Source organism: Coffea eugenioides, chromosome 4 (assembly GCF_003713205.1).
Source record: "Coffea eugenioides isolate CCC68of chromosome 4, Ceug_1.0, whole genome shotgun sequence".
Classification (NCBI taxonomy): domain Eukaryota; kingdom Viridiplantae; phylum Streptophyta; class Magnoliopsida; order Gentianales; family Rubiaceae; genus Coffea; species Coffea eugenioides.
In genome coordinates, this window is record NC_040038.1 from 41,682,504 (window position 1) to 41,705,346 (window position 22,843).

A 22,843-nucleotide genomic window follows, 5' to 3' on the forward strand; every position below is an offset into this window, starting at 1 on the left:
TTAGATAAAACTATAAAGATAAAAGATTAAAATTTTGTATTCAATCTTTGCGAATCAATTTTTGTTATAGTTTATCTCTCTTCTAAACAATTTTTATCTTTCTTAACAAATTTGCATTATTTTTTAATCCATATGGAGTATATGAATTATTCTTTTTTATCTATATAAAGTAACTTAACTTAGTGTGATTTTGATTGTAACATTGCTAAATTTATTTACATTGATAGAAATTGAATATTTGTTAACAAGAAAATTGATTATTGTATTTTTTGTATTTAATTGAAATCAAATATGCATTTTGAGGTTTATAATCATTGTAAAATTTTAAAAATCGCCTCAGAGAATATCTATCTATTTTGTTGGATATGCTTTCGAAAATTTTTCATAGATGTTCGTACGTTGTAATGAATATACTTATATTATGTTTTTTTAAATTTGTATGGTTGTTGAAGACTTAGAATGCATTAATATTTTAGGTATTAGCGACTTTTTTGTAGTTGTTTAGCAAAGTTTGAGCTTTCCTTTATCTTGTTTCGACCCATTTCCACCTTTTCAATTCCACTATTTCCAATAAGCATTTCATTTTTTAAATAAAAATTTATTTTTCTTGACTCAACCTATTCACTTATTAGTTGTGCTAATACAGTCAATATAAATTGGTTCAATTAGTAAGAATGAACTATTTTCTAACAAAAGATAGCGTGCTCAATTCTAAGTATCGTTGTAAGAATTGTGTTAGTGGATAATTTATAAATACTATATAAACTACCAATAATCACTGGTGGAGGTACATATTGGCCAAAAAATATTGCACTTTTAGGTATAGTTTTTTTTTTGAAATTTTTTATTTATTGAATTAATTTGAGATTGTACTTCCACTAGTTAAATGAAAATTTTTTTACCTTAAGTATTGGAATTTAGAAAATTTTTGTTTTTACCCTTAATAATTTGTAAAAAAACTACTTTACATATGTTCTTATAACTATTTTTTTTTTAATCATTGTGCTTAAGTGAACAAAAATTGTGACTTAATGCATTACTTTAATGATAACTACAAGTCCAATATTTTAAGAAACTTAAGGCTCGTCTGTAATTGTAGTGAGCTGGTGAGCTGGTGGCTTATCAAAAAAACACCTCAATTAGAATCCATTTGGAGTTGTGGTAACTTATTAAAAAGTACTTTACCTAATAGAGCTTTTAATAAAAGTGCTTATTATGTGCTTAAGTGTTTTTAAGTATATTGGATACATAATTCAACAAGTACTTATTATATTGGATAATGTGTAATTTGAAAACTTTTAAATGTATTTATTTCTTTTTAGTTTATAATATAGGATAAAATAATTAAATCTAATATTTTAATTTTTAAAATACAAAAGCTATCCTAAAAGCACCAAATTTGAACTTTTGCTAAAAGTGCTTTTAACACCAAAAACTCCACTCCTAATTTTATGGAATGATGTTAATTAAATTCCTCAAAAGTACTTTTAATACGCAAAAGTTCTTTTTAACTAAAAATACCGTAACCCTAAACGGGTCCTTAGTAGAATTTTTAGTCAAAATACTTATTAAATGCATAATCATATTGTCTGTGTCCAAACTTGCATAAGAACTTTTTTTAAATAATAAAATTATTCTAAAATCACCAATTCTGACCTTTATTTCTAAAAGTGCTAATGGTCAAAAGTTCTACTTGTAAATACTCACTAAACACATTAAAAATGCTTTTTATCTTCTAAACGCACTTTTTTAATAAAAGCAACGTAACCCCAAATGGACCCTTAGTCCGCTAGAGAATTATTTTATACACAAAATTTCATATTTTAACAAATTGTAGATATTAATGGATTATTTAAAGGATTAACCTTTCTGACAATGTATATGCTATTAACGTTGAATAAATAACAACTATACAAAAATTGAATTTAAAATTTAATTTTTGTATATATGTTATAAATTCAACAGTGTTAATATATATATGATCACTATGTATAAGATTAATTCTTACTTAAATCCTATTGTATCATTTGTTAAATACACATCAGAGTTAGATCAAATGTAATTTGTCGCAATAAATTTAATAAATTTGGGTCGAGGTATGCAAATACCGAGACAACGCTCTCCTGAATAGGGCTGCAAACGAGCCGAGCCGAGTCGAGTTTTGAGCTAATCGAGCCGAGCCTCGACTAAATTTTACCAAGCTCGAGCTCGAGCTCGACGAGCCGGCAAATTTCGAGCTCGAGCTCGACTCGAATCAAGTCGAGCCGAGCTCGAGCTCGAAAAAAAATAAAAAATAATTATTTTATTTTTAAAAAAATAAATAAAATAATATTTTTTTCTTAATAAATAATAAAATATTAAGGATATATACGTAATTTTACTATAAAATAAAAAATAAAAAAAATATATATATAATATACGTAATTTTATTATTAAATAAAAATAAAAATAAAAAATATATATATATACCCAAGCTCGCGAGCCGGCTCGCGAGCTAACGAGCTTAATATTCTGAGCTCGAGCTCGAGCTCGAGTTTGACTCGAGCCGGCTCGAGCTCGACTCGAGCTCGATTAATAACGAGCTCGACTCGAGCTTGACTCGAGCCGCTCGCGAGCGGCTCGCGATCGATTCGTTTGCAGCCCTACTCCTGAACTAATAATTGCCCCAGTCCAACATCCCGTCTTCGTCGTTCCTAAGCTGAGGAGCTGTCATGTCCCTGTCGCTTCTGCCCTTATCAAACCGATGCATTCGTTTGTAGTTTCCAACGCAACCATCCCGGGTCAACGGCCAAACCGCCTCAGCTTCCGTGATTAGCTTCCTGTCCCCTTCCCGTTTTTGCCGCCCCATATGGGTCGTTGAGGATCTTTCTTGTTTTTTTTTTTTCATCACAGTGGGTATCTGGGGCCGAGGACTGGTTACCGTACGCCCCAACTAATCCCACTGCGTGACCGCGAGAGGCTGCCCAACATCATCGGTCAATGTTAACGACTGGGATTCGATCCTTGGTTGGTGGCTCTCACCCAACTGAGCTACAACCACCGGACCGAACCCAGACTGGGCAAACGTTGAGGATCTCAGTTGTGTGATATTGAGGTCCCAACTGTGTGACATTGAGGTTTAGTTGGATCACAGTTGTTGGGGCTGTGTTTTCAAGTATGGAGTTATTTGGGGATTAGGGTAAAAAACGTGGGGAGTTTCTAAACAATTATCATTGTTCACTTGACCTCTCATTTACATTTTATTTTCGAATTGCTCTTGAGTAATTAAAATTGTATATTTTAAGGACTTTCAGTGACTTTAGACTTAAATTTGATCGGAGTTAAATGATATTTTTTTCCATTCATAATTGAAACATCGAGACCAATATTAGAAATTCTAAAAAGAGGTAATCCTTCAATTTTTTAAGCACACCATTAGATCTTTTTTCACAAATCCTTTGAAAACTGAGTTTTACCCAAAAGATTTGATAGTGAAGATTTTAAATGGTCGGAAAAAAAAACACATGCTAGGCATGGTGCAAGGCTTTTTCCTTATGGTTAAAACTCTATTTTTCAGAGGATCTGTGAAAAAAAATCTAATGGAGTGTTTAAGAAATTGAAAAGTTACCTATATTTTAGGATTTCTGATGTTGGTCCTGAAGCTTCAATTTCTGATGACTAAAGTCACTGAAAGTCCTTAAAGTGTGAAGTTTTAATTGTTCAAAGGCAAATCAGAAACAAAATTTAGATGAGGTGTCAAAAGTAAATAGCGGCAATAGTTTAGAGACTCTATAGATTTTTTACTCTTTACGGTTATAAGAAGCTTTTAATCTATGTTTTGAAACTCGGACCGGACAACAACTCGATGGAGATTAGTTTAAGAACTAGATGACATCATCATGATGTCATAAATATATTTAATTTTAAAAATTAATATACAATGTAAAATTTCTAAAAACATTAATAATTTCAAGGTATGTTCTTACACGTTTGATGTTTCTAAAATATTTTACAAGGAAATATAAATAAAGTAATATAATCAAGTAGCAATCTGTACAATTTAATACATATTCAACAAGTTTGAAATTAATTGGAGGGTTTATTTGAAAAATATTAATAGAATTTAGGATAAAAGTTATAAATTATAAAATGCTATTGCAGTGCATTAATAGTTTTCTAACACTGGAGTAAAATCATAAAATCAATAAAACTTTGGGCAAAATCTTGCGTAAACCGAGTGGTGCAAGTTATGCCACGCCACTACGTGCCAAGCTCCCCCTCATGTCACTGTACTCCCTTCCGACTTTCGGCTCCTACCCTTAGCATCATCACCGCATCCCTTCATTACTTCCTCTCTCTTTCCTCCCCAAAAGTTGTTGCCAGTTTATTCCTTCTTTTTGCCTTCACCGGTACCTACTCCCCCTGAGATCCTTCTCCACCGAAACCATCACCCGTCTCCTTCTTTGCGATTTCTTTCCCTCTTTCTTTTCCTGAGATGCTTCAGGGTTTTTTTTTTTTTTTTGGGATGAAGCTCATAATTACTTAAGGAAAACCAAAATAACAAACCAAATCCAATCAGAAATTACCGAAAAAGAAAACTGAAGACATGGGGCGGGGGTTTTTTTTGGAAATTACACAAGGCTGAGATGGAGTTTGGCAAGAAAGCAAAAAAAAAAAACCTGTCTTGAAAAATTGTTGCTATTAGATTTTGAAGCAACTTGAAGCTAAAATGGCCAACAAAGTTTTTCCCACAGTTGATCTCTCCCCTTTCTTCAATGGAGAAAATGATGAGAATGGCAAAAAGAAAGCCAAAGAAACAATTAGCAAGGCCTGCTCTGAATATGGTTTTTTCCTCATCGTCAACCATGGGGTACCCCAAGAATTTGTAAGCAAAGCCATGCAACTCTCAAAAACATACTTCAAGTATCCAGATGAGGAGAAGCTCAAGTGTAGTCCTAAATCTGGAGTGCCTCTTCCTGCTGGTCACAACAAGCAGCCTCATAACGTACCTGATAAGAATGAATTCATTCTCATGTTTCCACCGGACTCCAGCTTCAATGTGCTACCTAGCAATCCACCGGAATTCAAGTAAGTTTTGTTTCCATTCCTCCACATATTTTTCAAATTTTTTGATAGAATAAATTATTATTATTATTATTATTATGATGATGATGATGATGATGAATGAGATTGCTTAAAATTGTCTAGTACGATTTGCTTGATAAAAAATGGGATTGCTTAAAATTATCTAATGGGAATTTTAATTCTGAATGTGTTTTAAATTTGTCTAGTACAATTTGCTTGATAAAAAAATGGGACTGCTTAAATTATTATTACGAATGAGATTGCTTAAAATTTTCTAGTACTATTTACTTGACAAAAATGGGATTGCTTCAAATTATCTAATGGGATTGCTTGTCAAAATTGCTCCGGCTTCAATGTGCTACCTAGTAATCCAGCAGAGACCAAGTAATTTCTGTTTCCATTCCTCCAAATATACATATATTTTTCAATCTTGAATTTTTTTTGATGGAATAAATTATTATTATGAATGAGATTGCTTAAAATTATCTAATGGGAAATTTCAGAGACTCAAAAAATATGAACATTAACATTTCAAGATTTGTTTTATGCCAAAAAGTCTTGAAAGGCAAATTTCACGCTGTTAATAAATACATCAGTTATTAATATCCTAAATATTGACTTAATGTAATAGATTTCATTATCGTAGTTATATTATCTTACGTGTTTCCAAAGTATTATTTTCTTGCTTTTTAACCCATTATATGCTAGATATACCTTGGTCGTGCATTGTAATTGGACACTATTTTATCAATACATGACGTTACTTTCCAGTTCTGATTACTTCTTTCGTCCCAAAATTTTGATCATTTTTCAGAATTCAGCCTTTTAAAGATCATGTCGATAGGGATGGTTGTTAATGTCTTTCCAACATTAAGCTCTCAATGAAAATTTTTAATATCAACATATCATCCATAAGAAAACCTTAAAATTTGTGCTTTGACAGTTTAAAAATTACATATATTTTGGGACATACAAAAATGAGAAAACAAGGGTCACTCTAACACCCTAACTAGTCCAACAAGATGCTAATACGTTGTTTTTTTTTTTTTTGGACATCAATTCAATGGTAGGGAAACATTGGAAAAGATGTTCATCTGCTTTTCCAAGCTTGGTGAACTAATGGAAAGCATCATAAATGAGTGTCTTGGACTCCCAACAAACTTCCTCAAAGAGTACAATCATGATAGGAGCTGGGATTTAATGGTGGCTATGCATTACTTTGTAGCTGTTGGAGCTGAGGATATAGGACAATCAGAGCATGAGGATGGAAACTGCATATCCTTTGTTGTACAAGATGATGTTAGCGGCCTGGAAGTCCAATATAATGCAGAATGGATTCCGGTTATCCCTGAAGAAGGGAAAATAGTGGTCAATGTGGGGGACGTGATTCAGGTAATTAAGGCTTCGATATTGGGTTAGCCTTTAGAGTAAATCTTATATATACTGATAGTGTATACACGATCATCGTTGGATTCATGATATATGTATAAAAATTGAATTTCAAATTCAAATTTTATATTGTTCTCATTCATCCGACGCTAACAAATTCAACTTTTGTACATATATCATGGATCCAACAATGACGGTGTATACACTATCAGTATAGGAATAATTTCAACCTAACATGTTTTTTACTTAGCTGGTAGGGATATCAAGCCAATAATAACAAGATCCTTTATCTGATCGACTCTTAACCCTTCACCTTTATTAGACTTATTCCTTAAATCAGAAAAAAATTATAATCTAGCCTTTTTCAATACTAATCTTGAACCATGATTCCTTCTCTTTTTTTTTTTTTTTTTTGGGTTTGAGGAAAAGTAATTTTTCTTATTTCTTATTTTTGTAGGTGTTGACGAATAACAAGTTCAAAAGTGGAATGCATAGAGTTGCAAGTCCCAAAGGAAGAAGCCGAAATTCCTTTGCATTTTTCTATAATTTACCTGGAGAAAAGTGGGTAGAACCATTGCCACAGTTTACTAAAGAGATTGGAGAGGAACCGAAGTATAGACGGTTCAAAAACCAGGATTACCAAGCCTTGAGAATGCGAAACAAGACTCATCCACCAGCTAGACCAGAAGATGTTATTCGCATCACTCATTATGCAATTTCTACCTCAGGAAACAAAAAATTTGCATAACAGATTGCGTTTGTCTAGGAACACAAGAACTTCCTTATTTTTAGGTAATGAAGTGTGTCTAAATAATTGCTTTCTTTCTTTTTTATGTTTTTTTTTTTTGGGATGTCTTGAAGGTGATGGGGAAATTGATCATTATGATGTAAAAGTTATAATGCCGTTATTAATGTAAAATAAGCCCAAAAATAAATATGGTTGTGTTTGGGCATAAACCCATAATTTGATTTTTCCTATATTTCATTGTATTATTCTCTTACATTGATTTTATGAGTATTTTGTACATGAAATAATTTTATTTATATTTTACAATAAGACTTCAAAAGCCTATAGTTTTCAAGTGGTTGAATTTCATTTTTAAGGAGATTTTTCCAAAATAAAAAAAATTAAATCTCCTAATGAGTATAATTTCTACTTGTTGCTATTTTGAGCTCATTAATGTCTTTTTACTAAATCATTATTATTAACCCTTAGTCAAGAGGAAAAAAGTGCAATGGAAATGATATTTGGAGGAAAAGTGCAAATAGACCAAACTTAAGGGGGGCTAGCTTAATGCATTTAACCCTGAAACTATTTGCGTACACCATATTTAAGGGACAATATCAATTACCTCCCATGAGGTTTTACTAATTGCAGAAACCTCCCCTCTAGTTTGAAAAATAACATCAACCTCCCTAACTGAATTTGTAGCAGTATGAAGGAGCTAGTACAGCTGATTCATATTTCGTCAGATTAAGCATGCGAACTTTGTCGTGAAGAGAAAAAAAAAAAAAAAAAAAAAAACCTTGCCATTAACATGTCTTGCAAGTTTATTTCAAAAAGAAAAAGAAACATTTTTTTTTTCAAAAGAATGTAGTCGACCAAGATAATACGTGATGTGATTTTAGGTATCAATACGATGCAGATTTGAACGCTACAAGAAGTTCGTAGTAGCAAAGTGCATTGTCAAAATTCTACTATAAAAAATTTGAATGTGATGAACAAATTTAATAGAATCCAAGTCAATTTGTAGTTAGCCTATAGAATTTATAGAATTTTCATTTTTGTTTTGCAGGCTTCGACTTTGTTTTTCTTCCTTTTTCATCAATGAGCATAACTGACAAATTGGAGTCTTCCACATATATTTCTATCCATTTTTTAGATGATCACCACTAAAGAAGGCACTTGGATTGGATAACTAAATCTTTGAAATAAAAAAAATTATTACATCATAAACAAGTTTTTTCATTCACTTTTACCTTTTTTTCACATCACCAAAAATACTACAGTATTATCCTAATCAATTAATCTTTTATTCAAACCACTATGATGAATACTATAGACATGATGCATCTAATTCTAATTGAAAGTACGTACATATGCCTAGAAACAAACTCAAGTCTAAACCTTATGACAAACCTCCCTAAGTTTGTTGGGGGTAAATTTGGGAAGTCGAAAATGTGAAAAAAACAAACAAAGAAATGGTCTAGACCATAGTTATTAAACTCAGCCCGGTCAGGTAGTCGAATCGGTCAAACCGGTGAACCGATCATTGGGGTGGACTGGGTTTTAAATCAAATCGTTTGAGCAAGCAAACCGTTGACTAGTCAACGACCCAGCGATTCGACCAAATTAAATCGAAAACTCGGCCGGTTTTGTCCATGAACCAGGTTTTGAGGAAAAAATTTGTTATCTTTGCTAGAATTCGAACCTTGAACCTCTGGCCAATGCTATAACATGCTTACCTCCAGGCTACTTTTTTTTCTATCTTTAATAAAGTAGCTTTCTTATAATATATAAATATTTTGTCAATTCTATCTTTTTTTTTTATTTCTCTAGAACAAATTTATTTGGAATCTTTTAATAAAAATTTATGACCCTCCAAACTCTATAAGTTATAAAATGGATTTCAAAAATAACATATTACATAATTTATTTTAAAGACAAACATTATTTTTTAATAATTTTTTGCACTTAAAATTCATAAATAAGCTAAATAATTACAGTAAATATAGATAAAATTTTACACTTGAAGTTTGGTGTATTAATAAATAACTTTTTATTTGATTGATTCTTATATGAATTAATTATTTATAACAAATTAAATTAAATGAGCATTTGCTATGACATTATTTATTACAATTTATATCATATATCTTATATCAAAAATTATGAAATATAATATTTAAATATATTTAGTGACCTAGCAGTTCAACCACTCACCCACTGGTTGAACCAGTAATCCGTTGACCTATTTCTTTCGCCGTGTTCCTTTCCGGGTTGGCTTTAATAACTATGATCTAGACTAGGGGTGGCAATTTCTGACACGACCCGAAAATACGACACGAACCTAACACGAAATTAATGAGTTTGGTTGAAGTTTTGGGGGTTATGAACCCAAAAAGAAAACAGGTCGATTTCAGGTCAACCCGTGGTGACCTGATATGACCCGATATGACCCGTTTACAAATTAAAAATAATTTAATAAACATAAAAATTATTTTATCTAACTAAACTAAATCATTCTTTTTTTTTCAAAGGCATTAATTACTTAATCCTAAATGAATTTATTTACCTTGTGTGAAGTTAAAATTATTATATTTGGACAAATAATATAATTCGTTTTAATTTATTTTATATTTGGTTTGGGATAAAACACTTTTACGGTGTTTAATTTATTTTGGATTTGATTTGAAATTATTTATTTAAATTTTTATTACTTGATGATGTAATTAATTTTGTGAGAAATTGATTTTATTAGAATTTATAGTGATAAATTAATAAATTAAAATTAATTTTCGGGTCATTTCGGGTCGACCCGCCAACCCGCCAACCCAAAATTTTCGGGTTCGTGTCAAATATACTGACCCGTCACGGGTTGACGGGTCGAGTTCGGGTCAACATATTTTTTGGCGGGTCGGGTCTTGCCTGATTGGACCTGAATTGCCACCTCTAGACTATGATAAAGAAATGAAATGGAAATAGAAATGGAAGGAAAACATTTGATATTGAACTCTTGAACAACCAAAACCCAATCCAGCCATGGGCCATGTTGCTTGCGACTCAGTTGGTGGGCTTGGTCTTGTAACTATCCAAAGGCGTAACGAAATGGGTGAGGAGTATCCACTTGGGCCTTGGATGATTAATTGGATCATGACCCATTCACCCAAGCAATTTAACACACACAACACCAATTTCACGCTCGCATCCTGAAATTATCTTTTATGCGTTGAAAAAAATAAAATAAAATAAAAAGATTTTACAAAAATTCTGTTGGCCTCTTCCTTGAGTTGTTGCAGGAGGAAAGTTGGAAATGGGACAGCAAAAATGTATTTCAATTTCGTAAAATTCCAAAGCAGGGGATTGAAAACCGTGATGCATTAAATTTAGTTGCTCGAATAATCTCTCTAGATCAATATTATTAAAACATCCTTAACCAAAAAATATTTACTATGATCAAAGCTTAACTATGATCAAATGAGTTAAGCTTTCTACATTTTTAGAAAAGTTCTCTACATTTCAAACAAAACTCTACACATATTTGAAAATAGAAAAAAAAAATGATTAATTAATTATGTGCCTATGCGACTACTATTTAAGTAATTAAGATGAAGAAATGACTCGACTGCTCATCTTCCACTATTCTTTCTCTACTCTCTCTATCTGATAAATCTCACGCTCCTAATTTCTTTTTCTTTTTGGAAAAAAAATAAAAATAAAAGTAAAAAGCTCTCTCAATCTATCTTACACTATTTAGCAATAATTGTCACAAACTATAAAGGAAGAGGAGGTAAATATGCATGTAGACAAACTCTATGTACATATCATCCAATCTTCTCAACAATTCGAATCTGCAAAACCCTAAGGAGGTACGATTTCTTGGGAATAAAGATGCAGATTTATCTTGGCTTCATATCAAGCTAAAACCCTTCCCAAAATCAAGACGTCCACAATTTGCATTACGTGCATGAAATTCAAAATTGATGTGAAGCATCATCATCATCATCAATTCATCATCATAATCTTGTGGAATTCTTAAGCTCACGTCTATGTCAAAGATTAGGCCCATTGTAAATTTGACAGTCATTTTCAGGCTCATTTGGTGAATTTTGATTGGATTGCATTAGGATTTTATGGATAAGATAGACGTACGTGGTGTTTTGGCTTAATATATCTGGTTTGTTGTAGGGACAACAAGCTAAAAGGCATAGAAAGTGACTTTAGTCTTTTAGATGAGAATATCTCATGACAACTCCTTGATTTTCTCACTGTATTTTGGTTGAAAGGTTGCTCACTCAAAATATTATCCTAGACGGGAATTTAATTAAATTTCTGCTTTTCATGGCTTGCTAATTCTTGTCTACTAGATCGAGGCCTTTTTCATTGGCAGAATTAGTAGGTATGTGTATCATTTTTGAAGCTATTTTTCAGAATTCAGCTCAAGAAGAAACTTAAGTCAACGTATTATATATAGAATTAATCTCTTATACACCGACAGTGTATACACTATCAGCGTTAGATGAATGATAACTATGCAAAATTTGAATTTGAAATTCAACTTTTTCATACATCATACATATCATGAATCCAACGATGATAGTGTATACACCGTCAGTATGGAAAAGATTTACTCTTATATATAATGCTCAAATGAAGATGCCAAACATTCAAGGAAATGAAATTGAAAAGGAGAAATGAGAAGACGGATTTGATGGTGATACCAATAGCTAATAATCTTTAGAACACTTTCAAATACACTAAATCCATAGATATGTAATAAAAGGTTTTACCATCACAAATTAAATAGTTGAGACGTAGATCTTTTGTATAGTACTTATGTTGGTGATTTTCAATCGAGTTTCCCTCAGTATTTTCCATAATCTTTTGTTCTTAAGCTAGAATTAAGAATGTTAGTTTTTTTTTTTGAAAAAAAAGAAAGAAATAACAATGCATAATAGTGGGGCTAGCTAAGTATATGCAAGTCTTTCTTTTTCCTGTAAAGGGCAGATATGCTTTCTTGGCCACTTTCCTTTATGAAAAGAACAGAAACAACTAATTCAACTGTTCAATCCACTAAATTGGATTCGAAATAGTCCAAAAAGAAATGCTGACTTATCTCTGGACCCTCATTTAGGTTAATGTGTTTCACTAGAGAAAACATCTAACATGCATAAAGCCACAACAGTACAACACTAACAAATTAGAGTCTGGTTTTTAACTTTTTTTTTTTTAAATTTTCCCTGGCGTGAAACTAATATGGTGTCGATTATGGATTCCCTATTTGGAAAAGAAAAAAATCTAAAGCGATACCATTTTAAGAGTAATCAACGCTTTATCATCGAAGTCTATCTAAATTAGGCTCCTATGCGTCTTAATCAAGTTAAGATAGAGACTTTATGATTATATTTCTAACACCACTAATGAGAAAATGACACACATTATATATTCGTCTGTCCAACTAAAAAGAAAGCTGCATGTCAAACTCATATGAATTTGCTCATTTTTCGTAGTTTCCAATCACAAGAAATTTTGTACATTGTCTTCGCACGTTGTTTACTTTTTCTTTCCTTCATTCGTTTTTTTGTGGGATAATTTCAGAAACCTCCCTTGAGGTTTTTAGCAATTTCACCGAGTTCCTTTGAGATTTGAAAAATCACATATATCTCCCCTGAGTTTACCGTTTCCATAACAAAAACTATTTTATGGTCAAAATTTTGAACGAACAATCCAAACTGCCCTCATGACATTGTGAAGTTCATTTTACCTTCTTATAAAATTATTCAAAAACTATGGAACATAAACAAAATTTTAAACTCATTTTCAACCCTCATCTCTACTATTTTAACCGTTTTCATATTACCACATTTTAAATTAGTACTATTATCACCATGACCACTACCACCATCAATCCCTAAATTCTAAAACCTCAATCGAAATTTAAAAAATTTGTATTGTTAAACTCAAAAAATTTTAATAACCACATCAATACAACATCCTATCCCTCAACTATTTAAGTATCAATACCAGCCCTATCCTTTTTAAACCCAATTTACATATTCTTCTATTCATCTTTAGATCCTCCAAATAAAGCTAAAATTAATTTTTAATATATTATTATTGTGTTTAGGATATGATCGATTATTCCACAAGTGAATTTTATTTTTGTTTCCATTAAATGTCTATTTGTGTGATGCATTCATATGAACAATATTAGGAATGAATTGTTTAATTGCATTAAAAAAAATATTAACATGTTAAGGCAATTATGATCATTTTGTAGGGCCAAGGGAGGTACGTGTAATGTTGAAAACCTCAAGGGTACTAGGTGAAATTGTCAGAAATTTTGAGGGAGTTTTTTGAAATTATCCTCTTTTTTTTTTTTACTTTGACTGAATGGAAACTAATTCCCCTTGGATTTAGAGTAAAGATCATATTTCAAAAAAAAATAAAAAGTGCAGTGCCAATCAATGGAGTAAAGTGAGAAAACTAGTAGTAAAGTGTGCCTCTTTACAAAATGATCAAATCACTAACTGTTAGATATGAATCAGATTCGTTTGATAATAGGTGAAGGAGATAAGATGGCGACATCTCTTTTAGTGCATACATAGACAATCATAAAATGAAAATATTTTACTTTTACAACATTTTGCACATAATTTTGCCAACAATTTCACGTCAATCAAATACTTCAAAACATATAGTTGAAAAACTTCAAAATTCTAACCTCACTCGACCCGATATCCAATATGGGATTGTAAGATGCAATTAATGATAGGGATGAATTTGACTAGAAATTAGACAAACAAGATTAGTTGTAAGACACAATTATGAAGAAATATCAAAATTTGTCATATTTTTACATGCTATTATATCAGTATTTACATCTTTTACGTTAGTGTCTACGTTGTACCGCACAATTGAAATTGGCAGCAGTAGGTGGAGGTGCCCTCATTTCATCCAACATGTGAACCGGCTGCTAATTTTTGGTAGTAACAGGATGATGCAAACCTACTGTTGGTTACTTTGTAGCAAGGGTGATGCATGGGAAAATGGCAGCTATGGCCATCCCATCCAAATATAGAAGCATGGCCGTACGTTGCAGGCACGCATTAAGATGCACGGCCATGATAGTCATGTCTTCCTTAAGATACGTTAAAAGTCACCCCTATTCCCCGATTCCCCAGCCCTATTCCCTGCCCTACACTGTCTAACTCAATTCTACTAATAGTAACTAACAGCAACAGTAGCATTCTCATTGGGCAGAGCATCTGTGTTTTTCAGGCCACCAGAATCCACTGCTGATTGCGATGGTGTGGTGGTGCTGATTAGCCTGAGATGAATGCTGCTTTTGATACGAGTATGTTTTTGACATAGCCCAGCACGGGAACTTTGATAACAGTGACTCATCTTCTTACTTGCCAACAAGAAAGTCAGCCTTTCCTCCACCGAATTCAGGTCCAAGATTCCAACAGATTTCTTTTTTTTTTTCTGGCATACCCGGAGTCTACGGAGTAAGACCATTCTCTTTTTTCTTTTTTTGAAAAGAATTCAGGAATAGAAGAGATTGGAAACTTTTATTTTGATATATTTCATCAAAAACTGAAGAATGGAAAAGATGAATCGGGATGGGAGAATGAGGATAATGAGAAAAGAAAATGCAAATCAATCAAAAAAATATTTCATCAATAATAAGTTGACAGCTTTCCAATCATGTTTTGATTCTAAAAATTTATATATTTCATTTTATATTCTTAGAAATTCTCACTTAACCCTTAAATTATTTTACAGTTATCAATTTCTCCCAATTTGCACCTTTGAACTTTTTTATTTTGGATCTTTTGCACGTTAAAGTTACGAGTTTATCCCAAGTTACTCATAACATGCACTATAAATGAAAGTAGGAAAAAAAATGGACTTTTTATCCCTGTTGTTTGGAAGTTGGACCAATTTAGTCCTCGTTTGTTTTAGGGAAAGTGTATTTTGTCACTTAAGTTTTGATCTTCAACCAATTTCTGACAAGATCACTCAATTTAAGCTAAAATTGACATTTATTTACTCAATTTGGATGGAATATATTACATGAGGGACATGAATCATTAGTAAAAAGACCAAGGGGAAACAAAATTCATCATAAAAAATTCATTAAAATTTGAAAATAATGTAGATAAATGTGTGGGATGGTTGAATGTAAATAATCATATGGAAGATGAAATGGGTTCGCTTTGATGAATTTTGCTCCCCTAGATATTTTTACTCATGATCAATTTAGTCCCCTCACACTTTTTATTTTATCCAAACAAAGTGATCAAACATCAATTTCTACCAAATTGAGTACAATAAAACCTCCATAAAATAATAATAGATAAATTAATAACCTTTATTAAATAATATTTTTTATAGTCCCGACTTGGGCTAACAAGCTAAATTAATAATTTCAATAAAATAATAAGATAATATTTTTTAAAAAACTTTATATAGTTCTTTGGTCCCGTTCATATAATAAATTAACGGTTCACTAAAATTACGTATTATATTTTTCTAAAATATGAGTTTATTGTTGTAAGTTTTTTCTTAAAATTTAAATCTAACTAAATCTCATCCAAAATCAACCATGACCGATCAATAATGCGTAAAGCATTATGTGAGTGAGTATAATAGAAAACATCCCACATGCATATGGACATCTATCTTTTTGATATCTATCATTTAGTATTACTAAATCTTTTTGATATCTTGATAACAGAAAAATGATATCAATTACTACGTAATTGACGATATTAATAGAATTAAATTATACTTGCAAATCAGGTAGATATGAATTGGTTTGTATTCCTTAGATAGAATTTTAAGTAAATTAATTAATTTGTTGATTAATTAATATCTTTTTAAATTAATAGAATTTGTATGGTCCAAGGGTATTAATTTATAGAGGTTTTATTACAAAATATCAATTGTCTCTAATTGCTCAAAAATCAAAACTCAAGGGAATGCGTTTGTACTAAAAGAATGGGGACTACATTAGTCCAACTCCCAAACAATAGGGATGAAAATTGCATTTTTTGCCATGAAAGTATACAAACTAGATGCCCTTTATTTATTGAGAACATTTCACACAAGTGGGAGGGAAAAAAAAAAACATGTGCAACCTAAAATCTGGCTAAATTTGATGGTGAGCTGTGTTGGTCGCAGGCAACAGGTGCAAAATTCTGTGGCCTCAAAAGGAAGTAGCAAACAATCACAGCCGGTCCACACAACCTATTCACGTGGGATCATTATAGGCAACAAAATTCATCAGTTGGTTGGAGAGACAACTGAATTTATCAAGTATTATTTGTAGACAAACGCTAGTTGTAACGTTGCAACATCAACTGCTTTTTTGGTTTATTAATTGTTACACTAATCTCATCAAATCACATTCTGAAGTTAGTAATTAACTGTAATTATTATTAGATCTAATTAGTAGCAATTCCATCATTCTACCATGTTTTTCTTGGAGAATTGTTTGCAAAATTTGTAACTTGCATAAGAATTACTGCAGTATAATCTCCATATGAACAAATTCTTAAAAATCACTTGCACATTATAAATTTTGACTTATCTAGATGCACAGGTCTGAAGGCCAGTTTATCTTAATGAAACTGTTTATTTTAACTTAATCATTCTTTTTCTAAGGGTTTGGCACTTTTTCGAGCCCTCTATTTACCTTTACAAGACCTATCTCTTCATCCACGGGCGCTTTGATTAATTCTATCTACCAAAAAAGAAAACTATGTTTAATTGCCTTTGATTATCTTATCATGGAAAAAAGCATCTCCAATCCCAACAAGAATCATAGTATTTTCATCCCAGTGACCACTTCATTAAACCCTTAAATAATTTGACTTTAGGATGAAGGTTTGTGAATTAGCCAGCCTCTTCCTAAAAATTAATCCCACAAGCACCAATAATTAGATTTATAATTTTGAAGTTTTTGTCGATAATAAACTACGAATTAACACTAGCTTCTTCTTCTTCTTCTTTTTTTTTGGAATTATTTTATGAAACACTAGTCATGAATCATGGACATTACCTAGCAAGGCATTAATGCCATGAATCTGCCCAACCCTAAACATGAAATGGTGTTTTGTACTTGACAAACTCATTTATATATTGCTTCCTCTATGTCTTTCATTTAACGTACACACATGTTAGACTGCTGAGAGGGGCTCAGACAAGAAAGAAATACCATGCATCCACTATTGCTAGCATAGAAGAGACCCCTTGAATTAATGGCAGAGGCAAAAAAAAAAACAGAAGAAAAAAAGAAGAAGAAAAATTGTCATCCTTCGGCTTAATTGGTAATTTGAACCTATTTCATGAGAGACATGCTTTGATTCAGTGAAATCCTAGACCAAACTACGCCCTCCTGCTTTGCATCGCATTTATTTGGATAGTCGAAAACACGAAGGGAAATGTTATCATTTAATTCTTGATTTTCAGCACTAATATACGAAAACTTGAATATTAAGGCTAAATGAAAAGGTTAAATGCGATATATATATATATATTTCTTTCTTGCTTCAGCTAATTTGAACGATCATGAGTTTATCTTCCTTCTTGAATTCCTATAGTACGAGATACAAGAAAATTTTCTTTTGCTTATCATTCCAAGACTCAAAACAGCTCGCTCTAGAATGACTAAACAACAAAAACGTGTTAATCTTGAATTAACAGGTAATGGATAGGAAAATGACAATCTTAGTTCTTTCTACTTTCAAGTTGTCCTGCCCTGAGGGCAAAAAAAAAATTAAAAGAATAAAAGTTGTCCACAGATTGTCATGGTCACCATCACTTAGGTGGCAATGACAAAAGAGGTACACCACGTAATGTTACAGCAAAATAAGATGGCTTTAGCTTTTCCAACCTAAATAGTACGTGTGGATACAATAGCATGGTTCATGAAAAAGCTAGCACAAAATATGCTAGATAATTTTTTTTGGCAATAGCAATAGTCAATTGCATACCAAAGATGTGACAAACATGACAAATTTCTCCTTCCTCTCCCTCAAAACCATCACAGAGAATAAAGGAAATTGTTTTACCACTCTTTTGTTTATAAATAGCACTTTTCTTGACTCTTTAATTATGTGAATCAGATAAAATTACCCCATTTTTTTTTATTGCATTTGCATCCACTAGCTCCCTTATTATCAAATTGTAATTGACATAAAATGCAGGGTTACTTTTATCTTTTTACGTAAGTGGAAATCAGGAAAAATGCCATCGTAACCAAAAAAAAAAAATAATCTTGAGGAAGCTAGTGAGAGTAATTAATGTCCTCAAACAGGAATATTGTATTTTGCCGGTTTCAAACATGAAATTGATTGCATTCCAAACTTAAAAACGATGATTTGGCAGACATATTGATGTTCAATGTTGCCTAATTAAGAAGTAATAAATAAATGTAATATACAAGTAATAAATTAGTGGCCTCGGTTTTAATGGACATAGAGCTGGCAAAGATAGAGGAACAATAAGTAATTTTGGTGTGAACTCTTCCTTGAGTTGATCATGCAAAAGACAGCCCGCTATAATTGAGCAAGGTTTTGATTGCATTTCTTGGGTTGCAAAGCATGATTGCAGCCACCATTTTTGAATACCAAAAACATCACTACCCACACAAGAACGTCATCAAATCAAGTATCCTAGCGATTGATGTTGATTGTTATCGAGTACGTGCATAATTTAAATCCGGATGATCAAACTAGCTATAACCCTAAGATTTAATTTGCTCTTCAGCCATAGCAAATTTGCAACCCCACCACCACTTCATAGAAGTTTATATAAGCTACTTTTTTTTTTTAGTAGATCATGGGGATTTTCATATAGTTTACCTAAACTTAATTTAAGGGTAAATTCTACTTTGGACCCTTAAACTGCGGATATATTGCCACTTTAGTTTTTGAACTTTTGAATACTACACTTCCTTAAGTATGAAATTCATCCACTTTAGTTCTTAAATTTTAATTTTGGACACTTCACTTCTAAAATATGAAATCCACTCTATAGAATTGCCAAAACTAATAGAAAAGTAGGCAACTGAACTCAAAATTTAAGAATTTAATTGGGATGGATTTCATATTTTAGAAGGTCAAGTGTTGAAAATGAAGTTTAAGAACTATAAGTAGAAGTGAATCTGTTGTTTAAGAGTTCAAAATGGAAATTAGCCGAACTTTAACTACAAGAGAAGCAAATAGTTGAGTGATGAAATGTGAGATAGTAATTAATCTAGATGTTGTTCGCCCTATGTGAGGTCCTAATTATAAAAGCCAACAGAAAAAGATATGAATTGTCATCCAGATGTAGTTCATCCTAAGTGAGGATTCAATTTCTCTATTCTCTTTCCTCCTTTTCTTTTTCTTTTGTTCTTTTGTGGCCAGGAAACTATTTTTTACCCATGCAACCCTCTGCTTCAATGTTTTTGTAACAAGATGCATCAAATATGGACAAAAAGTTATTTCCTATGTAAAATCCTTTCAAACAAAATCCATGTATGAAATCCCATAAATTTTATGCAGCCCCAATAGTTGCTCAATTCATTTTCAATAGTTGACTGGACATGTTATTGTGTAAAAACTTTTGCAAGCTTATGAAAACATATATTAATTGTATATAGATTTATTGCATAAGAGTCCAAAATCTGTTCTTTTGCTATCATACGTCTGGTTTAGACAGTTGTGTCCAGTTGAAGACCCTACAGGAATTCCATTGAAAGCTCCCAACTAGTACCAAAGATCTTAAACTTTGTGGGCATCATAGATTGGTGTAAACCTCTCCTCTTATGAGTGATATGGTGATAGTACATAAGGTAAGAAAATCATTTTTAGTATGATTTCTGAAAGTAAGGAAATTATATTCGTGGAAACACTATGAAAAGATCGAGTGAAAGTGCTAATAAAGATTGAAAATGAAAAGAGGAAAACAAATTTTGAATTTTCACCAATTGCATTTTGGTTAAATTGTTAACAACCTGAAAAGTATCTCATATTACTGCTATCAATTTGTAGGGTTGAAGTAGTAGTGGTTAGACAAGATAAGGCAAGAACTCCTTAAGAATTCATTGTGTTCTAGACTTCATAGAGGGCAAAGTGATGATTTTATTTGTAATTAAGTGTACTAATATGCTTCAACGCAATATTAACAAGAACATCTACAAGTTCAACAAAGATGAATAGGTAGGGTTTTTGGGGCAAATCCTTAGAACTTGTGACTATTTATACCCTTTTCTTTTTAATTTTTCGGGGGTTGGGGGGACAAGAAAAAAGGAGGAGAGTGGTAAGGAAGAAGCTAGAAATGGGGAAATGGAGCTATGAAAATGAAGCATTATATTATATGCAAAACATAAATCATTGTCTATTGAGATATATGCACTTATATTATCAAAAATAATATGCAGAAGCTTTAATTGTAACTTAATTATTTCTGCCATCGTAATCCCATTTTCAATTGGGAAATAGAGGGATATTAACTTGGCAAATGATCCTTCATTTGCGTGTTGCTCAAAATGCCCTTAACACAATAATGAGTTATGACAACCATTTGATCAAGAATCATCCTATGCTAGTCGATAATTGCCCACGTGGCACCATATATCAAGAAGAAGAGATTACTAAATTTTCAACAAAGAACAATTTGAGAGATAACTAAGAATTAAGGCTTAAGGCTTTTTTTTAACCATTAGTCGTGGAGTTCAAATCCTGACTGACAACTTTGGGTTGGGAGGGATTAGGGGAGTGGGGAGAGGTTAAAAAAAAAAAGAAAAAAAAAAACATTTTCTCTTTACCTCGTTTTCTTAGCCAAGTTTGCAATTTTGATCATTTTCTCCTGTGAGATGGATAAATAGTTTAAGTTGCTTGAGTCACACATTCAAAAGTCTACTGGTTATTACGTGAAAAATGTCTAAACCCCTCAGGTAGAAAATTTTATTTAAAGCTATACATAATTTGCTAATAAATTTATGCACTATTGTCTACTGCATTTGAGTGCTAGCTTTTTCCTCCTTATAATCCTTCATGGTAAATTTTCTTTACCCTTTGAGGCGATAAGATACTAACCCTTTGACGGACACAATTTGTTAAAGCAGATGTGAAGGATCTCTCAACTAATTTTCTGTCGCTCTCTTTACTGAAAAAATGAGATAATTCTTTTGCCCTTGCACAAAAAATAAAACTTGAAAGACTTTACACAGAAAGAATAAAATAAAAGTGTCAAAAAGTGAAGTTAAAAAAAAAAAAACTTTGTTTAAAGAATAAATTGTTAAGCCCCTTAGCTTCTAATTAATCAAGTTTTAATCCTCTGCTCCCCCCAAGGGTGTAAGCACTGTTCAAGCATTTGATTTCTTCAAGAGATTAACAACTGTAATACCCCACCTCAAAAAATGACAAACACTAATTTCTCAAGATTTGACTTGATTAGATAATTAATTTCGTGTGAGTTTCTACTTCTTCAAGCTTTAAGTAATTACTCGAGGTTCATGTTTGAACCATTACTAGGTATTGGTGTCATGAACTTTAATACTTATTTCTCATCCTCATACCTATTTACGAACACTTCCTTAATCTTAATGTCTTAAATTTTTAAAAAGATAAAATTAATTAGAAAAAGTGTACAAATGTAACAGATGGTAGTAATTACTAGTATGTGTGTGCATATATAAATATATATATATATGGTAGGTTGAATGGAATTTAATTACATTAACGAGTGCATATTGAACACCTATGAAAAAAAAACCGCTTCTTTTTAGTTCCTTATTAGGATGCCGCAAATTGTGTTTAATTAAAACATATATACTAAATGAAAGTGGCCGTCTAATGACTAATGTAGGTATTAAAGCCAACATTGCCTCGACGTTGTTGAAAAAACAAACCATTTTGATGGCTGCGTATGCATTTCTTTAAAATTCTTTTTTCGCAGCTGCCAGTCTTGCAGTCATACACACAGTCACACAGTACTCAATACTTCCATTTCTTATCCTATCGATATGATCACTGATCACTACTCAAAAAGGTGTGTACAAATAAAAAATACGAGGGAATTGAGGATGACCAAACCTGCATAAACCTCCAAATCTTGGCAAATAATACTTATATATATAAGATCAGCCCACCAAAAAGTTAATCATGGTATTTTATTTAAGGTCTACATCACAAAGACTTCACCAATATAGCTAGGCTTCTAGTAAGGTCATTCTCCCGCGCGAATCTCGCTAGCTCTCAAATCTAATTATGCATATATTTATATCTAATACGTGCTGGTTTTCTTGATTTTTTTCAAAACACAATTTGTCAAGGTTTAGAATCTTCCTCCTCCTAGGCTTTGACGTATGCTCCATCTCTTCCTAATTAATGATTTGATGGTCTTGATCATCATGTTTTGGTCCTTGCCATGTTTCTCCCTTATTAATCGAGAGTATATTCCATGTTCTTTTAAGCTTTGCCTATTTGAACCTAACTTTTAGTTCCTAGAGTTTCCTTGAAAAACACAAAAATGATAATAGTGAATAGAGCATAACACTCTCAATTTGATCTAGGAATGTTGGGATTTGCTCGTGAAATCTGACCAATTGAGCTATTCACAACCATGACTTTTGAGGCTCGATCATTTCCTAATTCGTTAATCTTTACTCTG

At 31.9% G+C, this 22,843-nt stretch overlaps 1 protein-coding gene across 1 annotated transcript; it reads left to right on the plus strand.

The window, feature by feature from the left end:
* Positions 1 to 4,308: 4,308 nt before the first annotated feature.
* Positions 4,309 to 7,446, plus strand: LOC113767700 (1-aminocyclopropane-1-carboxylate oxidase 1-like). Its single transcript, XM_027311878.1, has 3 exons — positions 4,309 to 5,067; positions 6,135 to 6,456; positions 6,911 to 7,446. Exons 1-3 carry the CDS (start codon positions 4,709 to 4,711, stop codon positions 7,199 to 7,201), a joined length of 972 nt encoding a protein of 323 aa, XP_027167679.1. The 5' UTR covers positions 4,309 to 4,708; the 3' UTR covers positions 7,202 to 7,446.
* Positions 7,447 to 22,843: the final 15,397 nt, after the last annotated feature.

What these genes read in the sequence shown, in the direction of transcription:
- LOC113767700 (XM_027311878.1), top strand. Translation starts at nt 4,709, where the DNA reads ATGGCCAACAAAGTTTTTCCCACAGTTGATCTCTCCCCTTTCTTCAAT. An exon ending in AGCAATCCACCGGAATTCAA is followed by an intron (nt 5,068 to 6,134) that starts GTAAGTTTTGTT and finishes ATTCAATGGTAG; the next exon opens with GGAAACATTGGAAAAGATGT. An exon ending in ATGTGGGGGACGTGATTCAG is followed by an intron (nt 6,457 to 6,910) that starts GTAATTAAGGCT and finishes TTATTTTTGTAG; the next exon opens with GTGTTGACGAATAACAAGTT.